At 38.9% G+C, this 12,635-nt stretch overlaps 1 protein-coding gene across 3 annotated transcripts in view; it reads left to right on the top strand.

The window, feature by feature from the left end:
* LOC123546991 (glycerol-3-phosphate acyltransferase 1, mitochondrial-like) overlaps positions 1–12,635 on the top strand; it is a 183,898-nt gene that overhangs the window by 127,439 nt on the left and 43,824 nt on the right. For all 3 annotated transcript variants that reach the window (XM_045333709.2, XM_045333707.2, XM_045333708.2), the window contains one exon: positions 11,956–12,026. In XM_045333709.2, the coding sequence (XP_045189644.2) occupies positions 11,956–12,026 (71 nt within the window). The remainder of the gene's footprint in view (positions 1–11,955; positions 12,027–12,635) is intronic.

The following is a 12,635-nucleotide window of genomic DNA, read 5'->3' as shown; positions in this document are numbered from 1 at the left end:
AAGAGCATGGTATATATCAGTACTACAGATAACCATGCCCCAACTGTTGTCATGGTTTGGTAACAACAGGAAGAGCACGGTATATATCAGTATTACAGATAACCATGTTCTGTCTGTTTTTGTGGTTCAGTAACAATAGTGGGAGCATGGTAAATATGAGTACTATAGATAACCATGCCCTAACTGTTATCATGGTTTGGTAACAACAGGAAGATCATGGTTTATATCAGTATTACAGATGGATATGTTCTGGCTGTTGTTGTCTTTCGATATATATGAGTACTTTAGATAACCATGCCCTAACTGTTCTCATGGTTTGGTATCAACGGGAAGAGCATGGTATATATCAGTGTTACAGATGACCATGTTATAGCTTTTGTTGTGGTTCGATAACAACTGCTGGATCACGGTAAATATGAGTACTATAGATAATCATACCCTAACTGTTGTCATGGTTTGGTAACAACAGGAAGACCACGGTATATATCAGTATTACAGATGACCATGTTCTGGCTGTTGTTGTGGTTCGATTACAACTGCTGGATAACGGTAAATATGAGAACTAGAGATAACCATGCCCTAACTATCATGGTTTGGTAACCACAGGATGAGCATGGTTTATATCAGTATTGCAGATGAATATGTTCTGGCTCTTGTTGACTTTCGATATATATGAGAACAATAGATACCATGTCCTAACTGTTTCATGGTTTGGTATCAACGGGAAGAGCATGGTATATATCAGTATTACAGATAACCATGATCTGGCTGTTTTTGTGGTTCAGTAACGATAGTGGGAGCATGGTAAATATTAGTACTATAGACAACCATGCCCAAACTGCAGTCATGGTTTAGTATCAGCAGGAAGAGCATGGTATGTTTCATTATAACAGATGACAATGTTCTAGCTGTTGTTGTGGTTTGATAACAACTGCTGGATCACGTTAAATATGAGTACTATAGATAACCATGCTCTAACTGTTGTCACTGTTTGGTAACAACAGGAAGAGCATGGTTTATAAAAGTATTACAGATAAATATGTTCTGGCTGTTGTTGAGGTCCGATATATATGAGTTCTATTGATAATAGTGGGCCTCCGTGGCGGAGTGATTATGGTTGCTGACTTCAAATCACTTGCCCCTCATCGATGTGGGTTCGAGTCTCACTTGGGGCGTTAAATTCTTCATGTGAGGAAGCCATCCAGCTGGCTTATGGAAGGTAGGTGGTTCTACCCAGGTGCCTGCTCGTGATGAAATAATGCACGGAGGGGCACCTGCGGGTCTTCCTCCACCATCAAAGCTGGGAATTCGCCATATGACCTATAATTGTGTCGGTGCGACGTTAAACCCAACAAAATAAATAAATAAAATCTATTTATAATAATGCTCTAACTATTGGCATAGTTTGATGACAACAGCTGAAGCATGGTATATATCAGTACTGTAGTTTACCATGACCACCAGTAGCAACAGCTTAAATATGGTATACAAGAGTAATATTAATAACCATGCCCTGACATTTTTCGTGGTTGGTACCGGACCATGACAATAGTCAGAGCATGTTTATATATAGTACTGATACAAACAATGATCTAATTGTTGTTACACAACCATGAGTATAGCTTGGTCCTGAGTATCTATAGTACTGATACAGACCGTACTCTAGCTGTTCTTACACAAACATGACAACAGTTGCGGCCTGTTTATCCATAGTACTAATATAGACGATTCTCTAGCTGTTGTAACACAACCATGATAACATTTTGGGCCTGGTTGTCTGTAGTCCTGGTACAAACCATGTTCTAGCTGTTGTTACACAACCACGACAACAATTGGGGCCTGGTTGCTTTTAGTACTGAAGGAAACCATGCTCTATCTGTTGTTACCGGTCAATGACAACAGGCGGAGCATATTTATCTATTGTACTGATACAGAACATGCTGTAGCTTTTGTTACCGGACCATGACAACAGCCATAGAATGTTTATATATAGTACTGATACATACCATGCTCCAGCTGTTGTAACGCAACCTTGACAATTGTTGGGGCCTGTTTATCTATAGTACTAATACGGACCATGCTCTACCTGTTCTTACACAACCATAAGAACAGTTGGGACCAGGTTATCTTAAGCAATGATACAGACCATGCTCCGTCTATTGGTTCCGGACCATGACAACAGTCAGAGCATGTTTACCTATAGTACGGATACAGATGATGCTCTTACTTTATTTTATTTATTTTGTTGGGTTTTAACATCGCACCGACATAATTATAAGTCATATGGCGACTTTCCAGCTTTGATGGTGGATGAAGACCCAAGGTGCCCCTCCGTGCATTATTTCATCACGAGCGGGGACCTGGGTAGAACCACCGACCTTCTGTAACCAGCTTGATGGCTTCCTCACATGAAGAATTCAACGCCGCTCGAACCCACATCGATCATGCTCTAACTGTTGGTACACAACCATGACAACCGTTGGGGCCTAGGTATCTAAAGTAGTGATGCAGAACATGCTCCACCTGTTGTAGCACAATCATGACAACAGTTCTATAGTATTGGTACAGAAGATGCTCAAGCTGTTGTAACAGAACCATGGGCCATAGTTACATTTAGTGCTGATACAAACCATGTGCTAGCTGTTGTTACACAATCATGAAAACAGTTGGGGCCTTGGTATCTGTAGTACTGATACAAACAATGCTCTGTCTGTTGTTACCAGTCCATGGCAACAGCCGGAGCATCTTTATCTATTGTATTGATAAAGACCTTGCTCAAGCTGTTGCTTCCGGACCAGGACAATAGCTGTAGCAGGTTATTGTACTGATACAGATCATCCTCTGGCTGTTGTAACATAACCATGAGGTAAGTTGGGTCATAGGTAACTACAGTACTAATACAGACCATGCTGTAGCTGTTGTAACCGGACCATGACACCAGCCGGAGCATGTTCATCTATAGTACTAATACAGACTATGCTCCAGCTGTTGTTTCCGGATCTTGACAAGAGCCGGAGCATGTTTATCTATAGTATTGATACATATCATGCTCAAGGTGTTGTAACGCAGCCTTGACAATTGTTGGGGCCTGTTAATCTATAGTACTAATACATGCTCTCCCTGTTCTTACACAACCATGACATCAGTTAGGGCCAGGTTATCATTAGTACTGATACAGATTATGCTCCGGCTCTTGGTACCAGACCATGACCACAGTCAGAGCATGTTTACCTATAGTACTTATACAGAACATGCTCTAACTGTTGTTACCCAACCATGACAACAGTTGGGGTCTGGTTATCTATAGTACTGATACAGACAATGCTTCAGCTATTGTAACACAACCATGACAACATTTGGGGTCTAGTTATCTAAAGTAATGATGCAGACCATGATGTAGCTGTTGCAACACAACCCTGACAACAGTTGGGGCCTGTTTATTCATAGTACTAATATAGACCATGCTCCATCTGTTGTTACCGATCCATGACAATAGCCGGAGCATTTTATCTTTTGCACTGATATAGACCATGCTCTAGCTGTTGTTTCCGGATCATAATAACAGCCGGAGCATATGTATCTGTAGTACTGATTCATATCATGCTCCAGCTGTTGTAACGCAACCTTGACAATTGTTGGGGCCTGTTAATCTATAGTACTAATACAGACCATGCTCTAGCTGTTGTTACACCATTATGACATCAGTTTGGGTCTGGTTATCTATAGTACTGATACTGACAAAGCTGCAGCTGTTGTAACACAACCATGGCAACATTTGGGGTCTGGTTATCTAAAGTAATGATGCAGACCATGATGTAGCCTGGTTATATTTAGTACTCATACAGACCATGCTCTAGCTGTTGTTACCGGTCAATGACAACAGCCGCAGCATATTTATCTATTGGAATGATATAGACTATGCTCTAGCTGTTGCTACCGGACCATGACAACAGCCTGAGCAGGTTTATCTATTGTACTGATACAGATCATGCTCTAGCTGTTGTAACACAACTATGAGAAAACGTTGGGTCGTTGGTATCTATAGTACTAGTACAGACCATGCTCTAGCTGTTGTTACACAACCATGACAACAGTTGGGGCCTTGTTACATAACTGATACAGACCATGCTGTAGCTGTTGTAACCGGACCAAGACAACAGCCGGAGCATGTTCATCTACAGTACTAATGCAGACCATGCTCCAGTTGTTGTTACACAACCATGACAACAGTTGGGGTCTGTGTATTTATATTACTAATACAGACCATGCTCCATCTGTTGTTACCGATCCATGACAACAGCCGGAGCATTTTACCTTTTGCACTGATATAGACCATGCTCTAGCTGTATTTACCGGACCAGGACAACAGCCGAAGCATGTTTATCTACTGTACTGATTTATACCATACTCCAGCTGTTGTAACACAACAATGACAACAGTTTGGGTCTGGTTATCTATAGTACTGATACAGACCATGCTCTACCTGTTGTTACCGGTCAATGACAACAGCAGCAGCATGTGTATCTATTGTAATGATATAGACTATGCTCTTGCTGTTGCTACCGGACAATGACAACAGCCGGAGCATGTTTATCTATTGTAATGATACAGACCATGGTCTAGCTGTTGTAACACAACCATGACAACAGTTGGGGCCAGGTTATCGTTAGTATTAATACAGATTATTCTCCGGCAATTGTTACCGGAGCCTGTTTACCTATAGTACTGCTACAGACCATGCTCCAGTTGTTGTTACACAACCATGTCAACAGTTGGGGCCTTTATATTTATAATACTAATACAGAACATGCTGTTGTCCCGTTTGACAACAGCGGGAGCATTTTATCTTTTGGATTGATATAGACCGTATCTGTAGTACTAATACAGACCATGCTCTAGTTGTTGTTACACAACTATGAGAACAGTTGGGACCTAATTATCTACAGAACTGATGCAGACCATGCTGTAGCTGTTGTTGGCTGACCATGACAACAGCCGTAGCATGTTTATCTTTAGTACTAATACAGACCATGCTCTAGCTGTTGTAACACAACCATGACAACAGTTGAGGCCAGGTTATCGTTAGTACTAATACAGATTATTGTCTAGCTATTGTTACCGGACCATGGCCACGGTCAGAGCATGTTTTCATATAGTACGGCTACAGACCATGCCCTAACTGTTGTTACACAATCATGACAACAGTTGGGGTCTGGTAATCTAAAGTAATGATGCAGACCATGCTGTACCTGTTGTAACACAACCATGACAATAATTGGGTATGGGTGTCTAAAGTACTGATAGAGACCATGATGTAGCTGTTGTAACACAACCATGACAAACATTTGGGCATGGTTATCTATATATAAAGTACTTATACAGACAATGCTCCAGCTGTTGTAACACAACCATGAAAGTATTTGGGCCTGTTTATATCCAGATCACGCTCTAGCCGTTGTTACACAACCATGAAAATAGTTTGGGCCTTGTTATCTACATTACTGATACAGACCATGCTGTAGCTGTTGTAACCGGACCATGACAACAGCCGAAGCATGTTCATCTATTGTACTGATACAGACCATGCTCCAGCCGTTGTTACACAACCATGACAAGAGTTGGGACCTGTTTATTCATAGTACTAATACAGACCATGCTCCATCTGTTGTTACCGATCCATGACAACAGCCGGAGCATTTTATCTTTTGCACTGATATAGACCATGCTCTATCTGTTGTTTCCGGATCATGGCAACAGCCGGAGCATGTTCATCTATAGTACAGATACAGGCCATGCTCCAGCTGTTGTTTCCGGGTCATAATAACAGCCGGAGCATGTTCATCTATAGTACTGATACATATCATGCTCCAGCTGTTGTAACGCAACATGACATCAGTTAGGGTCAGGTTATCATTAGTAGTGTTACAGATTATGCTCCAGCTCTTTGTACCAGACCATGATCACAGTTAGAGCATGTTTACCTATAGTACTTATACAGAACATGCTCTAGCTGTTGTTACACAACTATGACAACAGTTGGGGCCTGTGTATTTATAGTACTAATACAGACCATGCTCCATCTGTTGTTACTGGTCCATGACAACAGCCGGAGCATTTTATCTTTTGCACTGATATAGACCATGCTCTAGTTGTTGCTACCGGACAATGACAACAACAGGAGCATGTTTATCTATTGTACTGATTTATACCATTCTCCAGCTGTTGTAACACAACAATGACAACAGTTTGGGTCTGGTTATCTATAGTACTGATACAGACCATGCTCTACCTGTTGTTACCGGTCAATGACAACAGCAGCAGCATGTGTATCTATTGTAATGATAAAGACTATGCTCTTGCTGTTGCTACCGGACAATGACAACAGCCGGAGCAGGTTTATCTATTGTAATGATACTGACCATGCTCTAGCTGTTGTAACACAACCATGACAACAGTTGGGGCCAGGTTATCGTTAGTATTAATACAGCTTTTTCTCCGGCTATTGTTACTGGAGCCTGTTTACCTATAGTACGGCTACAGACCATGCCCTAACTGGTGTTACACAATCATGACAACCGTTGGGGTCTGATTATCTATAGTGCTGATACAGACCATGCTGTAGCTTTTGTAACACAACCATGACAATAATTGGGGTCTGGGTGTCTAAAGTACTGACACAGCCCATGATGTAGCTGCTGTAACACAACCATGACAAAAGTTTGGGCATGGTTATCTAAAGTACTGATATGTTCCAGCTGATGTAACACAATCATGAAAGCAGTTGGGACCTGGTTATATTTAGTACAGATACAGATCATGCTCTAGCTTTTGTTACACAACCATGACAACAGTTGGGGTCTTGTTATCTATAATATTTATACAAACCATGCTCTGTCTGTTGTAACCGAACCATGACAACAGCTGGAGCATTTCTATCTATTGTACTGAATTATACCATACTGCTGCTGTTGTAACACAACCATGAAAACTGTTGGGGCCTGGTTATCTATAGTACTGATACAGACCATGCTTTAGCTGTTGTTACCGGTCAATGACAACAGCCGCAGCGTATTTATCTATTGTAATGATATAGACTATGCTCTAGCTGTTGCTACCGGACAATGGCAACAGCCGGAGCAGGTTTATCTATTGTACTGATACAGACCATGCTCTAGCTGTTGTAACACAACCATAGGAAAAGTTTGGTCGTTGGTATCTATAATACTAATACAGACCATGCTCTAGCTTTTGATACACAACCATGACAACAGTTGGGGTCTTGTTATCTATAGTATTGATACAAACCATGCTCTGTCTGTTGTAACCGAACCATGACAACAGCTGGAGCATTTCTATCTATTGTACTGATTTATACCAAACTGCTGCTGTTGTAACGCAACCATGAAAACAGTTGGGGCCTGGTTATCTATAGTACTGATACAGACCACGCTCTAGCTGTTGTTACCGGTCAATGACAACAGCCGCAGCATATTTATCTATTCTAATGATATAGACTATGCTCTAGCTGTTGCTACCGGACAATGGCGACAGCCGGAGCAGGTTTATCTATTGTACTGATACAGACCATGCTCTAGCTGTTGTAACACAACCATAGGAAAAGTTTCGTCGTTGGTATCTATAGTACTAATACAGACCATGCTCTAGCCTTTGTTACACAACCATGACAACAGTTGAGGCCTTGTTATCTACAGTACTTATACACACCATGCCCTAACTGTTGTTACACAACCATGACAACAGTTGGAGCCTGGTTATCTATAGTACTTGTATATACCTACTTTAGCTGTTGTTACCGGTCCATGACATCAGTTGGAACCTATTTATCTGTATTTATGATACAGATCTTGCTCTGACCATGACAACTGTGAGTGCATGGCTAAAGTAATTTCAAAACAGTACAAATAACGTTTATAGAAAAAAAATGATGCAAATATGATCAAATTCTGCACAATTAACTTTTGTGTATACCATTCGATGTAGCATTAATATTTCAAATGGTGCGTGCCGTAGAAAGAATTGTGAGACCTTATCATCATTTATATGTCAAATATTGAAGCAGCCATTTCAATGTATGTTGCCACAAAAAGTAAACTTATGATACTGTGGGGTTTTTTTTTGCCTCGTAAATGACTTATAGGCTGCTCCATGAGGGATATGTCACTGGGTGCGAAAAATGTACAGCGTGACCAGGACTCGAACCCGGTGCCTTTCGCTTACAGGATGAACTCTTTTGACAGAGCTACTCGGTCCCTTACACATTTTATCCACTTCAAACATAGTTTGAATTTTAGAGAACAGCATTCATTTTTCTCGTTAGTTATCACAAGGGCAGTGACTCTGAAAGGCTGCAATAACTCTAAAAGGGATATGTAAGATTAGAATTTTAATCAAATGAACATCACAATTAGGTTCAGGAAATACATGCTGTTTTGCTTCCTCTGAAGTGCATGTCTAACTAACAATTTTAACTTGAAATCAATGATGTCTACAAAAGGAAACACTAATTTTTGTTGCATATGTTTTATATTGAAACATTATTTTAAATGTTCTGCTGGCGATTTTTGTTTATTTGTATGTCTGTCTACTTGCTTTACATGAATTAAATATTTTGAACCATACCTCAAAACTTTCTATTTCAAGGTAATTAATTATTTTGAACAAAATTGCATTAAACATTGCAGTCTCATGGGGTAAGTATAACCTATGTATATAAGAAAAAATATACGAATTCAAATTTCACTAACCAGTTCCAGTTAAATGAAACTACTACTTCGTTATTTCATCCACAGACGTGTCCACTTGATAGTTTTCAAGGCCACATAAACGGAAATAAGTGCGACATATCAGGCTAATTATCATTTAGTTGTATGTTATATAACGTTGACAACCCTGCTAAGTCATACTGTACAGTAGGATACGTCACAATATTGAACTTAAATGATATGTAAATGTTGGAATTTCCGACATCTATAAAAAGTAACTAATTGACGCATGCGCATTATGCAACCATGCGCGGCCTGTTGTCGTTATCCCTTTCCCTGTTCAGATAAGACAGTCACCTTTATCAGCCATATACCGATTATTGATTATTGATTATCACTTATCAGTGTTATGTAAAAGAGGTTACTTTGGCTTCTGTTCTGTGTGGTAAAGGGTTAACACAAGGTATTAATTTCAGTGTTTAACATATGACTGCTATGTCTCCACTCATTTAGTATGTGAGAATAGTTTTTATGTATAGTATAGTCCTTACAAGAAAAATGTTACAGCTAAATGCCCAGCTGTGTATTAATTAATTTTACAAAAATACAACGACAATTTTTTTTCTCAAGCAGCTATGACAAGCCCCAAGACTCATTTTTAATGAAATATAACCAAGGTAACTGATTATTTTTGAATGAAAAAGCAGCAAATATGGGAAAGAAGATTATAACATGCAGCCTGTGTGATGTGACATAGAATTTACCCATATTCCTTTCAAAGGTTTATAATAATATTGTTTCCTACGGAGAAAAACAAATTTTGATTCTGTATTTTTATTTTATTTTTTTTTCCTCCTCCTACGACCATGTGTCATCATGGCGGTTCGTAAACCAAAAAAAAAAAAAATAAAGGCCTAGGAATAGGAAGTTTCTAGCGATCTGGTAAACAGACACCTAGCCTATGTTCTGCCCATCTGTTAACTGGAAGCCTTGCCTTTCCTCTTATGGTTTTCTTGGCATTTGTTAATTTATTTTATGAATAAACCTTATGTAATGCAACAGTTCATCTTTGCCATGATTATTTTTATTTTGCAATTACATAGATCACAAACATTAGCACATATCATATAGTATAACAAAATAAAATAGAAAATTCTGTCAGTCAATATTTGTCTTGGCACATCTACTGCACAACAACATTGGAAAAGACAGTAATTGCATCTATAATCAACATTAATCTGATGTTAATCTGTAACGTACAATAATTTCATTAAAAAATACGTAATTCATAATTTATTAACAAACAGGTTACCGGACGCCAAAAAGCCCTAGTGGACAGGCTAAATTATGTTATCGGGCCTTACAATTACACCGTTTTGATGTCGCCTGGCCCTGTACCAGTTTATTTCATCAAACAAAAGTACTTTCATCATTGTGTATATAAATGATATTTTTCGGGAAAAATGCTTTTAAGTCCGCGTAAATACGCGGTGCCAAGAATCACCGTAATAAGCATTGTGCTATTGGGACGACAGTTACCATAAACGTAGTAGTATACTGAATACAGACTGCATATCACCGACAACTGGCCATTTTTCCAGGAAAGCACTACCTCGCAACTTTGAATGTTGATGCATTTTCATTAAAAAAACTTCAAAACTTTGGAAATAATACAGCCTGGGCGCAGCCATTTTTAAACGTTTCGTAAATTGCGTAACAAGCATGCTGATTGGGCGCAGTATATATTGGAAATTTTAATTGGACATATACGTCACGCATAAGATATAAGTTTAAAAATACAATTATAGGAATTCCTAATGTTGATTTGACTAGTTCGCCGGACGGATATTCGAAGAACGAGACGGGTTTTTTTTTCTTTTTGGAATATGCGATGCATTTTTAGCTCGACTATTCGAAGAATAAGTAGAGCTATCCTACTCACCACGGCGTCGGCGTCACACCTTGGTTACGTTTTTCGTACCAGTCCACATTTTGACAAAGTCTTTTGAGATAAACTTTGAAACTTCCAACACTTGTTTACCATCATCATGGCCAGTTATAGGCAAGAGCACATAACTCCATCAAGGATTTTGGCTGAATTATGGCCCCTTTTGACTTAGAAATCTTGGTTAAGTTTTTCGTACCAGTTCATATTTAGACAAAGTCTTTTGAGATAAAGCTTTGAAACTTTCAACACTTGTTTACCATCACCATGTCCAGTTATAGGCAAGAGCACATAACTCCATCAAGGATTTTGGCTGAATTTTGGCCCTTTTTGACTTAGAAATCTGGGTTAATATTCCGTACCAGTTCATATTTTGACAAAGTGTTTTGAGATAAAGCTTTGAAACTTTCAACACCTGTTTACCATCACCATGTCCAGTTATAGGCAAGAGTACATAACTCCATCAAGGATTTTGGCTGAATTATGGCCCCTTTTCACTTAGAAATCTTGGTTAAGTTTTTCATACCAGTTCATATTTTGTGTAAAGTGTTTGACATATGGCTTTGAAACTTTATCACTTGTTTAGTATAATAGTCTCTATCAGTAGGAAAGAGTACATAACTCTGTCCTCTATTTTGGCTGAATTATGGCCCTTTTTGGACTTTGAAATTGGTTCTGTTTTCATACAAGTCCATGTTTTGTCAAAACTATTTGACATTATGGCTTTTAAACTTTGAACACTTGTTTATCATTATGATTTCCATCTGTAGGCAAGAGTACATAACTATTTTGACTGAATTATATCCCTTTTTGGACTTTGAAATTGGCTCATACATTGCCATTTAGTGCAGGACTTATCGAAATCAAAGAAATACAGGAACATTGTTTGTCAAATCTATTTATTTCTTTTGTCTGAATATCCGTGAAAATATTTGACCCCATTCTTCAATCAGTGCTTCGAATAGTCGAGCCCGCTGTCATCAGACAGGTCTTGTTTCTTCTGCAGGCTGTTATGTCATAGCGGAGGAAATAAAAAAGATACGTTTTTTCAATTTTATTTTTTTTCTGAAAACGCATTTTTTCGAGCGGCGGTTCCGTAAATCGAAAAATCAAAAATAAAAGGCCTTACACACTAAATAATTATGCATGTTGCTAGATGCATCTAAGCTATACTTCATAAATTTTAACAAATATTTGCATTGAATGATAAGAAAATGTTTCCCAACAACAGTTTAAAAGTTGGTTAAAACATTCTTGAATAGAACAATACTTTCTGTTGATTTTCAGCATGTGTTCAGACCTCAGCAGTAATGAGTACACACTTGTTGGCATTTCTTCTACTCACCAAACATAGACAGGTATGTTATCCATTATTTACAGCCTGCTGATTTGTTTTATGACTCCATTGGTTTAACATTTGTAATTGAAGTTTTTTGAAGACTTTGTGAACAGCTGTGAAACAGGAAAAGTCTTAAGATGAAATTTAAAGAATGATGTTTTATCATAACAACTGTTGTTTTAGAAACAAAAATGTGAAACTTAATCTTGTGTTTTTTATACGTCCGTTTGAAAAACGGGACGTATTATGGGAAGGCCCCTGGCGCGCGGTCTGTCGGGCGGCGTCCCCAAACTTCGTCCAGAGCATATCTTCTTCTTGTAAGGAGGGATTTTGATGTAACTTGGTACAGATGTTCACCATCATTAGACGGAGTGTCATGCACAAGAACCAGATCCCTAGGTCTAAGGTCAATGTCATACTTGAAGGTCAAAGGTCAATTTCAATAATGACTTTGTCCAGAGCATTTCTTCTTCATGCATGGAGAGATTTTGGGGTAACTTGGCACAATTGTTAACCATCATGAGACAGAGTGTCTTGCGCAAGAACCAGGTCCCTAGGTCTAAGGTCAAGGTCAAACTTAGAGGTCAAAGGATACAAGAATGACAACTTTGTCCAGAGCATTTCTTCT

This window comes from Mercenaria mercenaria, chromosome 9 (genome assembly GCF_021730395.1).
Source record: "Mercenaria mercenaria strain notata chromosome 9, MADL_Memer_1, whole genome shotgun sequence".
NCBI classification, from domain to species: Eukaryota; Metazoa; Mollusca; class Bivalvia; order Venerida; family Veneridae; genus Mercenaria; species Mercenaria mercenaria.
This window is presented reverse-complemented; position numbering and strand designations above follow the sequence as displayed.